This window comes from Podarcis pityusensis, assembly GCF_964106645.2.
Source record: "Podarcis pityusensis genome assembly, chromosome: 13".
NCBI lineage: Eukaryota > Metazoa > Chordata > Lepidosauria > Squamata > Lacertidae > Podarcis > Podarcis pityusensis.
Window position 1 is genome coordinate 8965944 of NC_138038.1, and position 15827 is coordinate 8981770.

The window sequence follows — 15827 nt, forward strand, 5'->3', positions numbered from 1 at the left end:
ATGTGTTGTACACTGCGATATACAATTTGTATATGGCACTAGATGGTGACTATGAGCTATAGCAAATTCAAAAGCTATAGCTTTTTTCAAAACGATGACTTTAAAAAAAAAGCATTTTCACGTTTTTAACACGCGTGTAGTGGCGCTGTGAGTTAAACCACAGAGCCTAGGACTTGCCGATCAGAAGGTTGGTGGTTTGAATCCCCGCAACGGGGTGAGCTCCCGTTGCTCGGTCCCTGCTCCTGCCAACCTAGCAGTTCGAAAGCACACCAAAGTGCAAGTAGATAAATAGGTACCGCTCCAGCGGGAAGGTAAACGGCGTTTCCGTGCGCTGCTCTGGTTTGCCCGAAGTGGCTTAGTCATGCTGGCCACATGACCCGGAAGCTGTACGCCGGCTTCCTCGGCCAATAAAGCGAGATGAGTGCCGCAACCCCAGAGTCGGCCACGACTGGACCTAATGGTCAGGGGTCCCTTTACCTTTACAGTCCACCCAGGTTCCAGACCGGCTCTGACAGGGGCTGGAAGTGCGGTCGAAATGGAAACGTTTTCCTTTTCTTGAAAGAAAGAGAGAATTTCTTTTTTTAAAAAAAATAACAATTTAATCATTTTTTCAATACAAACAACAACAAAATATACAACAAAACCACAATAACACTAATAACACAATTTAACAATTCAGATTTCAGTATAACTACACCTTGTTAACAATATTTCCCCACCTCTCCTCCCCCTACTTCCACCACTGTCCGCCTTATCACCTAAGTATTCCTTCCAGATTTCTTCATATTTATCCATTCTTAATTTGTGTCGATATGCAATTCGTTCGTAGGTAACTAGTCTGGCCACATTGTCAATCCATGTGCTCAATGGGATCTTTTTGCAGCTCTTCCAATTCATCAAGACAAGTTTTTTTGCTTCCAATATGGCACGATACATCCATATATATATATATATTTGACCCCTTGTAATCTCCCACGTTTCCGGTATATAATTGAGAATTAAATTTAAATTAATTCAAATTTAAAGTAATTTAGAATTAAATTTAGAATGTCGTCACTCGGCGCGCCCTTCGTCACTCGGCCTGCGACGGCGCTGTAAACGGCGCCCCTTTGACCTGGGAAACGCAATCGGGAGGAAGCGGGCGGGCGGAAACCATAGAGATGAAGCCGCCACTTCCGGCCAAAATTCGAAAAAGCTACCATTGGCCCTACCTAACCAAAAAAAAAAAAAAAAGCCCGAGTGCGCGTGCGCACGCGCGTGCGCCTTCCGCTCCGGCCGCCTCTGACCCCGCCCACGTCCGGGCCGATCTTCCAGAAGCTGCGCGCGCGCCACCTTCCTTTCCCTCCCTCCCCCCCCCGCCCCCCGCCCGCTCCTCCTTATTAGAGAGCGAGAGCGGACGAGACATCCGGTTCCGCCCCGAATCCGTGCTTGTGAGGGAAGGAGGGAGAAAGGGAGAGACGGACGCGCTGCCCCAGTCGCTCCTCCCCCCCCCGCGCCCTCGGCCGGGAAGCGAACCCCGGACCCTGAGACGGAGAAAGAAGAGCGCCTAGGTAACCGGGGGGGAGAGGGCCGGGCCGGGCCGGGCCGGGCGGGGAAGGCCGGCCTCCCTCCCTCCCGCCTTCCCCCGTGAGGGGGTGTGTGGGAAGGGGCGAAGCGGGGCAGCTTCTCCTCAGAGAGCGGGGGGAGGAGGAGGAGCGGCGGCTGTCAACAGCCCCGCAGGCCCCTTCCCCGGGCGCCCAGAGGGGTGCGGGGCCGGTGGCTGCGCGACCTTCTTCCCTCCGGCCTCGCCCTGAGGGGGAAATGGGCCGAGGAGGTGCAAGTAGTGGCGGTAACAATAATAATAATAATGTGCAATAAGTCCTCTTTGAGGCGCCCACGCAGCTTGCAGCCACGAAACCGCTAGCCCGTTTGCAATGCTTAGCAGGGTTCAGACTGGGGGGGGGAGGGAGGGGAAAACGCGTGCTGAGGTTCCCTGCATGGCGGGGGGTGGGCTGGATGACCCCCCGGAGGCCCCCTTCTGACTATTCGGTTCTGTGATTCTATGGTACACAAGCCCGCCTTTGAAAGAGTAAGATTGTGAGCGTGCAGGTCTCTCTCTCTGTGTGTGTGTGTAAGTAGTAGCGGTACCAATAATAATAGTAATAATAATGTGCAATAAGTCCTCTTTTTAGGTGCTCTCGCAGCTTGCGGCAGCATCTGCAGCCATGAAACTGCTACCCCGTTTGCAATGCTAAGCAGGGTTCAGACTGGGGGGGGGGGACGCGTGCTGAGGTTCCCTGCATGGTGGGGGGTGGGCTGGATGACCCCCCGGGCGCCCCTTCTGACTATTCGGTTCTGTGATTCTATGGTACACAAGCCCGCCTTTGAAAGGGTAAGATTGTGAGTGTGCAGGTCTCTCTCTCACTCACTCTCTTTCTCTCTCTAATGTGTGCATGTACAGTTATGTGTGTCCCCGTATGTGCGCACATACACACACAGCTTCCTTCACTGCGGGCTCAGTGACAACTCCCAGATACTTAGTGCTCATGTGACGCCTTTCAAGTTCCCAGCACACCAGAATAACATGCTTCCTGGCAAAAACAGCCCTGTAAGGTAGGGGTGGCACTGCTGGAAGCGTGTGGACCTCCAGCTAATATGAGTGTTAGGAATCATATAATGGTTGGGTTGGAAGAGACCCTGAGGGTCATCTAGTCCAACCCCTGCTTCAGGATGGGAAAGTACAGTACTTCTCCACACAGTGCATGGTTAGGCTATGACAGACTCACTCCCATAGCAGAGGTTGTGATGCTCACCCAACCTAGATGGCTTTCAAAGAGGATTTAGTCAAATTTGTGGAGAAGAGGGCTATCAAAGGCCACTAACTATGATGGATATTCACTGCCTCTGCAGTTGCAGGCTGTCATGCTTCTGAATACCAGTTGCTGCTGGAAGCCTCAGGAGGGGAAAAGGTTCTTGCGCCTGAATTCTGCCTGTGGATTTCCCATAATCAGTATCTGGTCAGCTGCTGTGAGAACAAGGTGCTGCACTAGATAAGGCATTGGCCTGTTTGCAGCTGACTCCTCTTAAGATCTTACAAGAGTGAAAGTGACTTGCAGTGGCTAAGATCTTAAGTGGGGATTTCCTGTTTAATAACACTTAGCTACTATGCTATATCAGCTTCCATTTCACATGTGAAAATGGGTGCTGTGAACCTGTCTTGTACCTACTGACACATCAAGGATTGCTGAGCTTGTCAACCCCACTGTGACAAATGGCTTTAACCTTTTCTTTTACCTGTTGACAGATGTATTTATTTACTGTGCATTATAGCTGGTCCTAGACCTGATTTGAAAACAAAGCTCTGTTTGGTTAAAAGGATAATAAAAAATAGATTTCCCTTAAGATGTATTATCATAGTTCTGAACCCTAGCCACCTTAATGTTTACTCCAATGCATTCATATGCAAATACCCTAGAGACAAAAATAGATCTTTCTTCCATTCAGAAAAAAACAGCAGCTTTACTGCATGTATGCATGCTAAAAGATCCATATAGTTCCTCATCCTGTTTTCCATTGTAGCTAACCAAATGCTAATGGAAAACCCCCAAGCAGAGTTGAAGAGGAGAGTGTGGGCTACTTTTACTTAGCAGTCTCTGAAGGGCCAGACTAGGCTGCAAACTCATTAACTGGGTGAAGCTGCAATTGTGCTCTTACAGGAGCCTCTTGCTAGCTCTTCCTATAGGGCATAGGGGCAGGAAATAGGTGAATTAGGCACAAACCCCCATGAGGGAAGTATTTGAATTCGGGCCAAATTCTCCTTTTGCATGTCAGACAACAAGTGGTCATGCCAAAAGATAAGTGGGGAGGGAGAAGCAAGCAAAACTGCAATCCAACCTTCACTCTCCCCAAACAGTTTTCCAACCACTCAGGTACAGCAGGAGGGTATATTATGGGGCACAGCATCCTGACCCAGCAAAGACCTAGAGGGTTGCCCCAGGAACCCCAGGTTTCACATACAAGTGGCCCCAAGTTCAAACCTTGACTGCCATTTCCCACTAGAAAATTCTGGAAGGACTTTGTATACCTAGGATGCCCTGGTGAATTCAGAGTCTTGAGCCATTCAGAGGAAATACCACATCAGTCAATTGTATGACTCCCACGTGACCCAGTTTGCTTTTGCAGCACTCAGTTCCTGCCATATAACCTAGCCACACTATTCCACATGTTCATATGCATTATTGTCTGGCACTGCTGTTTATTTCCTCACTATGTCTTGAGAAAAGACGTCCCCAATTCTCTCCCCCAACAACAGACTTACTCATTCCTTCACATGCCCACTGCATAATTCATCACATCAGAAGTAACCAGGAGGCTTTTCAACTGTTGGGGGTCTCAACCCCCTTACCTCACTGGAATTCAAATGGCCAAAGAAGGAATGAACTACACCAAGACCTGGTGGAAAAGAAACCTTTGAGCCCCCTTCTCTTCATAATTCTATCCTGACACGAGCTCCTGTGAATAAGAACCAGCAGGCGTGGGAAGCAGGGTTCGAAATTAGCAGGGCACCAGGCACATTTCGCGCCTAAAGATACTCCATTTGCGAGCACCGCAAAAGGTCTGGGTTCCATTTTTTTGCACCTGGCTGACACTCAAGGATTATTGAAATGTATGTGCTTTGAAGCCTCAAAGTATGTGTTAAGAATAGACATTAAGGAGTTTAATAATGTAGAGTGTTTTGAAAACTGAACTCTGGTACCAATATTTTATTGTAAACACCAAATTAAACATGTATTTCTTTTTAAAATGGGATATTAACAATGTGTCACTTATGTGAATTGCATATTAGTTCATGCTTATCAAAATAATAAATAAAAAGTGTTGCTGGACCCACCCCTAATCGCAACTAGATATTCTGTTTTGGCACCCACAACCCAGGTCCCACGAGCCATTTGGCTCCTAGCTTTTCTAGTTTCTAACACTGGTGGGAAAGGGTCATCGGCTCCTAAACCCCATCAACACAGAAATGGCAGCTGTAACAAAGCGGAATGAGATCTGGAAGCAGAAAATATGAACATAGCTGCCAGTCACCTTGTCTCAGCAGGGCTCCTTCACCTTTGCTATGTGGCCAACAGCAAAGGAACAGGTGTACTGCTCCATAGTGCTCCATCTCTGTGTTGGCTAGGGCTTCGACAATACATAGCTGTCTCCCAAGCAGCTTACAAAAAAATACAGGAGCTTAGTAGAACAGGAAAGGCAGCAAAACACAAGGAATAGCACCGATCACTGCTCTTACTAACATTGTAGTCCTATCGTGTAGTCTTAGTAGGAACTTTCCTTAGAGGACTGCTTGTGAGCCAGGAAGAGTTGGGGACATTAATGAGCAATGGTCAGGAATCTGCAACATAGGCTCTGCCTAGTCACAGCTTCATCCAGCCTTTCAGAAGGGAGCTATCACTGAGACAGTACTTGCTCTTTTTCCTGTGGGGAGCTGCAGTGGAGTTCTTTGTGCAATGTCCACTTTTTTTCAGACTGTGATCCTGGAAGGCAAAGGGAATAATGATTGTTTGGCTGGCACTAGCAGTAGTGGCAACACAAAGCTTACCTGCACCTGAGCCTGTGTCACTTTCCCACCCCCACCCCACTAAGTGTGTGTACTTAGATTTGCATGGAGACATCATTACTAGCTTTGGGAGAGGAAGGCTTTGTAATGCAAAAAGTTTAACCAAAAAGGTGTTGTCGAGTAAGCATGTTACCTCCTATCCCTTTCTTAGTTTTGTGGGGTGCCTTGTCCTTTCCTCCCTTGCTGGGGTAACAGAGCAGCAGTTCCTGTTGCATTGGAGTTCCCGTATAATACTATTTAGAAGTACCCATAATGCTATTTAGAGGATAAGCTTTTTGTGGAAAGTGCTCTTTCACTTTAGGAACATACGGTACTGTGCTATACTGAGCCAAATCGTTGATTCACCTACTGTCTCCACCAATTGGCAGGAGCTCTCCTGTGTTTAGGAAGGAGCCTCTCCACCACACTCACCATGTTACCTGGAGTTGCCAGGTATTGAACAACTTGGGACCTAGATGTAGTAATAATAATAACAATAATAATTTATTATTTATACCCCGCCCATCTGACTGGGTCTCCCCAGCCACTCTGGGCGACTTCCAACCAAATATCAAAAACAATACAGCGTCAGACGTTAAAAACTTCCCTAAACAGGGTGTCTTTTAAAAGGAAAATAGTTGTTTATTGCCTTGACATCTGCTGGGAGGATGTTCCACAGGGCAGGCGCCACTACTGAGAAGGCCCTCTGCTTGGTTCCCTGTAACCTCACTTCTTGCAGCGAGGGAACCACCAGAAGGCTCTCGGCGCTGGACCTCAGTGTCTGGGCTGAATGATGGGGGTGGAGATGCTCCTTCAGGTATACAGGACTGGGGCCATTTAGGGCTTTAAAGGTCAGCACCAACACTTTGAATTGTGCTTGGAAACGTAGTGGGAGCCAATGAAGATCTTTCCGGACTGGTAGATGTTCTACCACTGAGCTACTGTCCTTGCATAGCGCCCATCAGCAAGGTGAATCCCAGTGGTACAGGTTTTCCAGAAAATTTTGGACTGGAAAATTTATGTTGCCCTAAGGCATTTGAGTTCTGATTTAGCGCATTTGTTTGACTTTTAATTTTTATTAAATGTGTGCTCTATTAATTTTTCATGTTGTATGAACATCTCCGAAGGTTTTCCAATATTAATAAGTATTCGAACTGAAATTTGTCGTCCGTCCCCCCCAGGTGCTTCAAATGTAGTTTGAAACGTTGTATTCAAGCAGATTCAAAACTTCACTTGAAAATTATTTTTATTGGAATATTTGTAAATAATTTAAGGTTTAACAATAGAATACACTTTCCTTCTGTGGCAGAGGAGGGATGAAGGCACTGCACATGTTAACATCTGAACTTTTATCATGCCGAAAGAACAAATAAGTGTGCTTCCTACAGTCACCTTATTCCAGAGTATTGTATCTATTCAAATTGTTCTGAATTGTATTAATTATGTTACATGACATACCAAATTTAAGGAAGACACTGACAAACTAGTGTTTGTCCAGAGGAGGGTGACTAGAATGGTGAGTCTGGAAACACATGCTGGACAGAGGTAGCTGGGTATGTTTAGACTGGAAAATGATTAAAGGGAGACACAGTGGGGGTCAAGAAGATAGAGCAGCAGTTTGACTTCACCCCCGGAGGTGCATTTCATTGTCTCTTGAGACAGACAGGTGCCAACAACAACAATTGACTATTTGCATGGGGTGGTGGAGTCTACAGTGGTTTAGCTTGGGTAGTACATTGGTGCAGGGGGCTTAACATCAAACCCTAAAGCTCTCCAGCCAGCATAAATACAGGCTTGCACCCGTAGCCATCTCCAATACTTGAGCATTTCTTAGTAGGGTGCTTCAACCCTGTCATCTTCCTGGCTGCGCTTTTTAACATCTTTTCCAACTCTATATCATCTTTTTGTGATGGAGCAACTGAAATTGTAGATAGTATTCCAAATGCAAGTGCTTTATAGGTTTATTTATATAAATGTGATATGATAGCAACTGCTTCATTTTAAATTCCTTTTGTAGTAATTCCGAGCACGGTATTTTCCTTTTCCATTACCACCATGCTCTTAGTTAATGATTTTCACAGAGCTGTATCCACGGTGGTCATAATGTACATTTTTTTTGTTTAGTCACCACATGTTCAGATCTCATCAATATACAGGTTTTTCCCCTCCAACGTGTATCAGCTTTCACTTAACTTGCATTGAACCTACGTTTCATTGACTATTCATGCAGTTGGGAGAGATTTTTCAGCTTCTATTAGTTGGTAAGCTGAATAATTTGCTGTTCTCTGCAGACTTGGCCATTTTCGTGTTCACTCTTTGTCTCCAGATCATTTAAGAACAAATTAAATAGTATCAGTATCTTATATAATGATTCATTGTACTTCCCATCATTGAAATAATTTTATGTTATTTTAATTCTTTGCTTCCTGTTCTTTAGCAAATTAATGAATCTCTGTTCTTTCTCCCATGACTGCTAAATTTACTCAGAAGACTTTGGTGAGGTACTTTGTCAAAAGCTTTTTGGACGCCAGAGTATATAATCTCTACTGAATCATGCATATCTACATGCTTGTAAACTCCTAAAAGGCTTTGGCCCTGTATACCAGATGGAGCTTCTCCACCCCCATAATTCAGCCCGGAGGGGCTTCCTGGTGGTTCCCTCACTGAGAGAAGTGAGGTTACAGGGAACCAAGCAGAGGGCCTTCTCGGTAGTGGCGTCCACCCTGTGCAATTCCCTCCCATCAGATGTCAAGGAAATAAACAACTATCTGACATTTAGAAGACTTCTGAAGGCAGCCATGTTCAGGGAAGTTTTAAATGTTTGATGTATCATGCTTTAATTTTTTGATAGCCACCCAGAGTGGTTGGGGCAACCCAGTCAGATGGGCGGTATATAAGTACCGTATTTTTTTGCTCTATAAGACTCACTTTTTCCCTCCTAAAAAGTAAGGGGAAATGTGTGTGCGTCTTATGGAGCGAATGCAGGCTGCGCAGCTATCCCAGAAGCCAGAACAGCAAGAGGGATTGCTGCTTTCGCTGCACAGTGATCTCTCTTGCTGTTCTGGCTTCTGAGATTCAGAATATTTTTTTTCTTGTTTTCCTCCTCCAAAAACTAGGTGCGTCTTGTGGTCTGGTGCGTCTAACAGAGCGAAAAATACGGTATTCAATAATAAATGATTATGATTGTAGAAAATGAAAGGTTGGCAAGGCAGCACAGGACTGCACTTTGCCAAAGCCATGTTGTTTTACTCCACCTTCCTTCAACTTCAGCCAGTGTGGCCAATGATCAGGGAGTTGTAATGCAGCAACATCTGGAGGACCACAGGTTTCCCATTCCTGATATAGATTCTAAATCTGCAGTCTGCAACTTACCCTGGAACTTACCCTGGAGTAAACATACATTGGGTCAGAACGTTGGGCATCAAAGTAGTACATTCCTGATACTGTATATCCAAATAGTGCAAGTCCCACATAGGATGTGCATCCCATGGACATGTCACAGAGAGGGTTGTCAGATGTCGATGAGAATTGGGAGAGGCCAACTGCCAAGGCAAGGTTCTAGTGGGTTGAGAACTTGCAGCCCTAGGGAAATGGCCAGTGGATTGGGAGGAGGGGATCCAGATTCAGGAGAAGGGCCTAGTGGCTTGTCAGAGATGGACTTCCCAAGCCATACATCACCAGCTGTGGAGGTGGTTCCAGCAGCACTGTACCCTGAAAGTGAAGAGAATTCCTCTTTGAGCTGGCTACGTCATCTCCAAGGATGTGGAAGCAACATTGCTGGTGCAAGCAGACCATATATGCCCAGTCTCTACAGAGGAGTTCCCATTTGCTTCTCAGTCCCAAGGCTTGGGACGTCAAATGCACGAATGTGCCTGCTTCAGTCTTCAAACGTAGAGGGCAGGGAGCACGCCAAGTGTAGGATCAAATCTTAGTTGAGCCTAGCCATGTATCTTCGTACTCTGCCTTGCTTTAATGGCTTGTAACCTGTAGACTCATGCCGGGCTTCTGTATGAGTCAAACTTTCAGAACAGTTCGCGTTCTGAGTCCAAAGGGGACTCAGGATATCGGACAAATATTTTAAAATAAAGAATTGCAGCTGCTGCTTGTAAAAGCTGTACCTGCCCATCCCAGCTTTTATGCTTTTATCAGTCATATGTAAGTGAAGTGAACACTTGGAAGGGGAAATTACAGAAACCTTAAATTCTTTTGAAATTGAATTTTGCTGGATAGGAACTGCTGTAGTTCTTTCCCTCCCTGCAGTTATAAGATTCTACTGCATTTAATGTTCATTATCCAATGGAGTACATTTCATCTTACGTTGTGTGTGTTCTCTTGTATTACAGCCTTTGACACTGTCTACCAAAGAAATGGTGATGGAGAAGCCAAGTCCGCTGCTTGTAGGGCGGGAGTTCGTGAGGCAGTACTATACCCTGCTAAATAAAGCCCCCGACTTCTTACACAGGTAAATTCTAAATATATCAATAGCTGGTGTTGTCTTGACAAAAGTAGCAAGTTGAATTGACCCCACTTCCTCCAAATGTAACTGTTTATCTTCTTATGGACAGCTTAACTTGACTGTATGCACTAGTTCCGCCTTGATGTTTTTATTTTATTGTATGCAGCCTTTATAGTTTACTAAAGGGTGGCTTTAAAATCTTTAAATTAAATGGGTGTTCTTTAACTAAACAACAAGCATAGGCAACTTGGGCTATGTTTATTTTGTGTCCCATAATTTGTTTCACGCACAAAGAAAATCTACCCTTTCAAGCCATAAAAAATTATATTTCGAAGTGTGGTTTTAATTTAGGTTCTGACTAAAACAGCTGTTCTATCTAAACTTGAAGTGTTTTTTTTAAAAAAATTATAATTGTGGGCTTCATTAATAAAGAATAAGCAATTGAAAAAGCACCCGAACAACACAAATTGGGAGCGTTGAGAGAAGAAACAAAGCACAGATACCCTGCCCCCTATTCCTGTGTATTTATTTATTGAAGGCTTTGTTCAACCAGGTCATATTCAGTATTGACACACTGAAATCATTGGACTTCAGTTGCTCATGACTAACAATTCCATTGATTTCAGTGGGCCTAGTTTGGGCATGGCTTAGCCAGATACAACCCTATGAAAGTATTATACAATTATACTCCCAGGGTGGTTTGCAAAAACAAAAACAATTACAGTGTGAATGCAAGAAAATACAGCAAATGAAAAAGCCGCCAAATCAGCATGATACAGCAAGATTAAAATTGTTTCTTTAAAAGCTGGAAAAATAAAAAGATCCTTACTGGTGCTGAAAAGATGTTAAGGTAAGAGACCAAGCAAACCTCTCTAGAGATAGTGTTCCACGCTGGAGTTGCCACTGCTGAGAAATTTTCTCATACCCTCCCCCATTACATTAGAGAGAGAGAGAGAGACGTTTATAAGAGGTCCTTCATTGAGGGTCTAAATATATGGGTAGGTACAAAGACAAGCGGTCATCAGCCAATCTTATGTTCCAAATGATGCCAAATTAAGCATACACATGTTCTGTTTACATGTAAGAGACGTAGAGAAGTTATTTTGAGTGATCTCATAAATACAATAAACAAATATTTTGATTGGGAATTCCATACTGCAGCTGATCACAGTGGAGTTTGCTGTCAGCAGTGATCAGCTGATCAACATTTACAGCAAGCCTTTCTTGCCAAGGCTCCGAATTGTTTCCATGATGGTGGAACATGTGGGTATAGTTTGGAGAAAGCAGCCTTGTGGGCCAAATTAGGACTCCCAGTGGACCTAATTTCACTTGCGGGGCAAAGGTTCTCCACTATTGTACCAGTTTTCAAAAAAGCAACTTCAGAGTTTGCCTGAAAACACCCTCCTGTTGACTGACAGAATTATAACACTGTGATGTAGCTTTTCAGTTAGTCTCCACTGGCCACAGTTTCTTTTCTATTGCCATGATTTTCTGTTATATGCACCAGATAAATCTCTTGTTGCAAGAAAACTCCTTGCAATAAAGCTCATTCTCCATGATGCATGGCTGAGAAGCAGTAGAAGACCTGTTACATCCTGGATACCTTGAAGTGATTTCTGACCCAGGAGCTGCTTACTGACAACAGCCAATGAGAGTGAAGTGTAAATGGTTAAGCGTCTCAACTGTGGTTTCTCGGCTTCCTGTGCCACACAGTTATGGAGAATGACAAGCGCCGTAAAGAATTCAACAGGGCAGTGAGGTCCTCAAGCAACAGTTTTGAACTGTGAAATAGAGCATCTCTTTCCCATCGATAAGTGTTGAGATAAATATGCATCTTAACTATCCCAGAAAATGCATATGACTAATACTGATGCTGGTTTTCTTCCCACTGGGGTAGTCTGCTGCTAATCAAATGATTAGTAGGTCTGTACTTCAACAAAGGGACGCGGGTGGCGCTGTGGGTTAAACCACAGAGCCTAGGACTTGCCGATCAGAAGGTTGGCGGTTCGAATCCCCGCGATGGGGTGAGCTGCCGTTGCTCAGTCCCTGCTCCTGCCAACCTAGAAGTTTGAAAGCACGTCAAAGTGCAAGTAGATAAATAGGTACCGCTCCGGCAGGAAGGTAAAATGGCGTTTCCGTGTGCTGCTCTGGTTCGCCAGAGCCACATGACCTGAAAGCTGTCTGCGGACAAATGCCGGCTCCCTCAGCCTATAGAGCGAGATAAGCGCACAACCTTCCGGTGGGAAGGTAAACGGCGTTTCCGTGCGCTGCTCTGGTTCCCCAGAAGCAGCTTAGTCATGCTGGCCACATGACCCGGAAGCTGTACACCAGCTCCCTCGGCCAATAAAGCAAGATGAGCACCGCAACCCCAGAGTCGGTCACGACTGGACCTAATGGTCAGGGGTCCCTTTACCTTTACCTTTAACTGGCAACATAGTGGTAGCTGACAAGAAAATTAAGAATGTCAAGGGTCATCACATACCCCTTTACTGTGATGATGACCTAGCATTTCTGTCTTTGTCTTATGATTTGGGTCACAATCTGAATGTGTGAAGAACCTGGGCAATAGTTCAGGAGTCATTGCTTCTCCTATTGCATCTCTTGCCATTAGATTTGATGGTATTAGCATCTTGGAAGCTTTCAGAATTTCATGAACAAGAAATGCTGAATCATAAATGCATATTGATGTACTCCTTACAGCTGCTTCCAGTTTCAGGCTGCTCTTGGAGACCAATATATTGTTTGATTAGTTTTGTATTCTGTTGGCTCCGCTTAAAAAGTTACTATAGTACAGTGGTACCTCGGGTTAAGAACTTAATTCGTTCTGGAGGTCCGTTCTTAACCTAAAACTGTTCTTAACCTGAAACACCACTTTAGCTAATGGGGCCGCCACGCCGCCGCCACACAATTTCTGTTCTCATCCTGAAGCAAAGTTCTTAACCTGAGGTACTATTTCTGGGTTAGCGGAGTCTGTTACCTGAAGCGTCTGTAACCCGAGGTACCACTGTAATGACTTTGAAATTACTGGTGCCTTGTGGTTGGATGTGGGCAGGGGAGATCAGGGAGATTGTATTAGAGCTTCAGAGTACTGTATTTTAATTGTTTTATTTAGTGATAAATAAAAATTATTTCCAATTTAAAGGCATATAAACTGATCTGAACTCTGTTCATCATATGAGGCCCTTCTTCGTGTGCCTCCTCCATGAGAGATCCAGAGGGTGGCAATACAAAAAAGGGCCTTTTCTGCAGTGGCTCCCCATTTGTGGAATGTGCTCTCCAATGAGGTTTGGCTGGCGCCTTTGTTTACACATCTTTAGGCGCCCAGCAAAAACCTTCCTCTTTAAACAGGCCTTTGGCTGATGTGGCCTTTGAAATGTGTTTGTGGGAGATGGGGTTATTGTTTTGTTTTGTTTTTGTTTTAACTATTTATTTTATGCTTCTTTCCTGGTATTTTTATCTTGTGAACCTCCCTGAGATCTGATGAAGGGAGGTATATTAAGTTTAAAAAGTAATCATAATTTTAATACAGAGAACAAATAGTAAAAATAATCCTTAATGATTTCAGAACTGTAAATATCAGCATTGTATTTTGCTAACTTAATGGAAGAAGAGCCCTCTTGGTTATAGTTGAAATTGTTCCGGCTCTGAATATTTTCAGTGATCTCCTTTAGGACTGTACCCACAGATAACCTGGAATTATGTACACTGATGCTTAAAAGACACAGTTTGTTTCATCCATGTAGTTTTATTGCCCCTGGAAAGGGATTTGGGTAAAGTTGCCACCCCCTGAACACCCTAGTAGTTTCCCTTGAAACTAAACAGGTCAAGATCTGGTCAGTTCCAGAACAGGAGAATTCTTGGGAACCATTTGTTTTTATTTTACGTATTAATTAAACTTGTATACCACCCTTCTTCCGAAGATCACAGGGTGGTTCACAACATAAAAATACAAAATGCAAACACAGAATACATAATAAAACAAAAGCAAAATAAACCAATAGCCACTTATGTCACCTTGGGTACCATTATGGAAGAATGGTGGGATATATTTTAAAAGAAACTTTCGTAAGGTGCCTAGATACCAAAACTGGATACAAACCAGATTTAGCGTTATCTCATGTCTTATAACATTATTATTATTTGCTATGGGCTTTTGAACTGCATCAGAATTTTATTGATTATACCAGGTTTTAAAAACCATATATTCCTCTTATCTAAAGCTTACATTAAACTTCTTAGCATTCTTTTTTTAATTTGCTGAAAACCAGATGTGCTCCTATGTGACTGTCCTAAACCTCATGCTCGAATGTCTTTGCAGGTTTTATGGCAGGAATTCTTCTTATGTGCATGGTGGACTGGATGCCAGTGGCAAACCACAGGAAGCCGTCTATGGCCAGGCTGTATGTACCCAACCAATTATTTTATCACGTTCAGTCACAATAAATAAAGGCATAGCCTTTGGCAATACATAATGTTAAATATGGTATTTCCATTAGATCAAGCAGTAATCTAGAGAGAGCATAGCCATTTGTTTGCAGCAGCAAAAATATTAGGGTTGTTTCCAATGCAGAGCTGAAACCTATGGGCTTTTTTTGTCATGTATGCTGATTACTATAGGCCTTCTTTGAGTTTGGCTTAGTTGGATGCAACCCTTAGTTGCCAGATGCTGGAAACAATTATCCCCTGCAGTGTGTAAAAATATGGGATATGACTGATATACTATACAATCAAAGTTCAAGGAGGAATAGGGATATAAATGGACATTGAGAGAGAACTCCAGAAATGGTGAATTCTGTTTACTTTTTACCCTGAACTGCACTAGGGTCAAGTGATGGGGCACATCCTGTTGCATTTAACATTTCCCCTACCTTATTTTTTTAACAGATAGGGTGTCCTCCGAAGCAAAGGTGTGGACATTTGTGTCCGCCATCTTTGTTTCCCAGAGTGCTGTGCCACAGAACACACACAGGAATGTGAAAAAGCAAAGATGGTAGGCACGATTATCCGGAGCCTTTGTGGGGGTAGGTTTGTTAAAGTTGGGGAAAGACAGACAAGGCTTCTGAAAAGTTTCAAATACATTTGATTTCCCATAGAGTTTCTTGCTTGGCAGTGCTAATGTAAGAGGCTGATATCCAACAGACAATATTGGGCTTGGATTGTGGGAGACCACTTCTTTCAAGGCCTCATGGTGTGACATTGGGTCAGGTCAGTTATTTATGCACTTCAGAGGCTTCTATGCAAAAATGAATAATAGTGACCTATTTAAAAAGGCAGCATAGAGATTATCAAGTGCCTAGGGCTTTTGGTTTTCAGTGTTCTTGGTAATTCTGTACTGAATGTCTATGCATTTTTCGTTGTCTTTCATTTCTGTTACTTTAGCAATAGATGATCCAGTTTTTAAAATAGAACCTGATTTTTGACTTCAAAAACTGCCAGAAAAAGAGCTCTAGTCTTGAACCAGCATCAAGACATGTAGATAGTAATCCATGCCTTTGTATCCATGTAACATGCTCTTAACAAAAGGATAGGGGAATCTTAGGCCTTCTTGACGTTGGCCAATGGTCCAGGGTAATGGGAGTTTTAATCCAACCTACAGACCTACAGACTCTCCACCTCTGCCCTAGCAGTGATACAGTTGTGATGTAGTAGAACATGCTTCAGTCTTTAAAAGGTGCACCCAGAGTTTCAAAATATTTATTCAGCGCTTGCTGGGATAGCTGCATATTGCACATTCGAATCGGATGCATTTTCTATGAAGATGATGTAGTTCCACACCTGTAGCCTTCTGTTTTT

General features: G+C 43.9%; 1 protein-coding gene across 2 annotated transcripts in view; it reads left to right on the forward strand.

Annotated features, from left to right (window-relative positions):
• The first annotated feature begins 1351 nt into the window (after positions 1-1351).
• The window catches only part of G3BP2 (G3BP stress granule assembly factor 2), a 37222-nt gene continuing 22746 nt past the window's right edge, over positions 1352-15827 (forward strand). For both annotated transcript variants that reach the window (XM_080976859.1, XM_080976860.1), the window contains exons 1-3: positions 1352-1550; positions 9922-10040; positions 14353-14434. In XM_080976859.1, the coding sequence (XP_080832985.1) occupies positions 9946-10040; positions 14353-14434 (177 nt within the window). In that variant the 5' untranslated portion in view covers positions 1352-1550; positions 9922-9945. The remainder of the gene's footprint in view (positions 1551-9921; positions 10041-14352; positions 14435-15827) is intronic.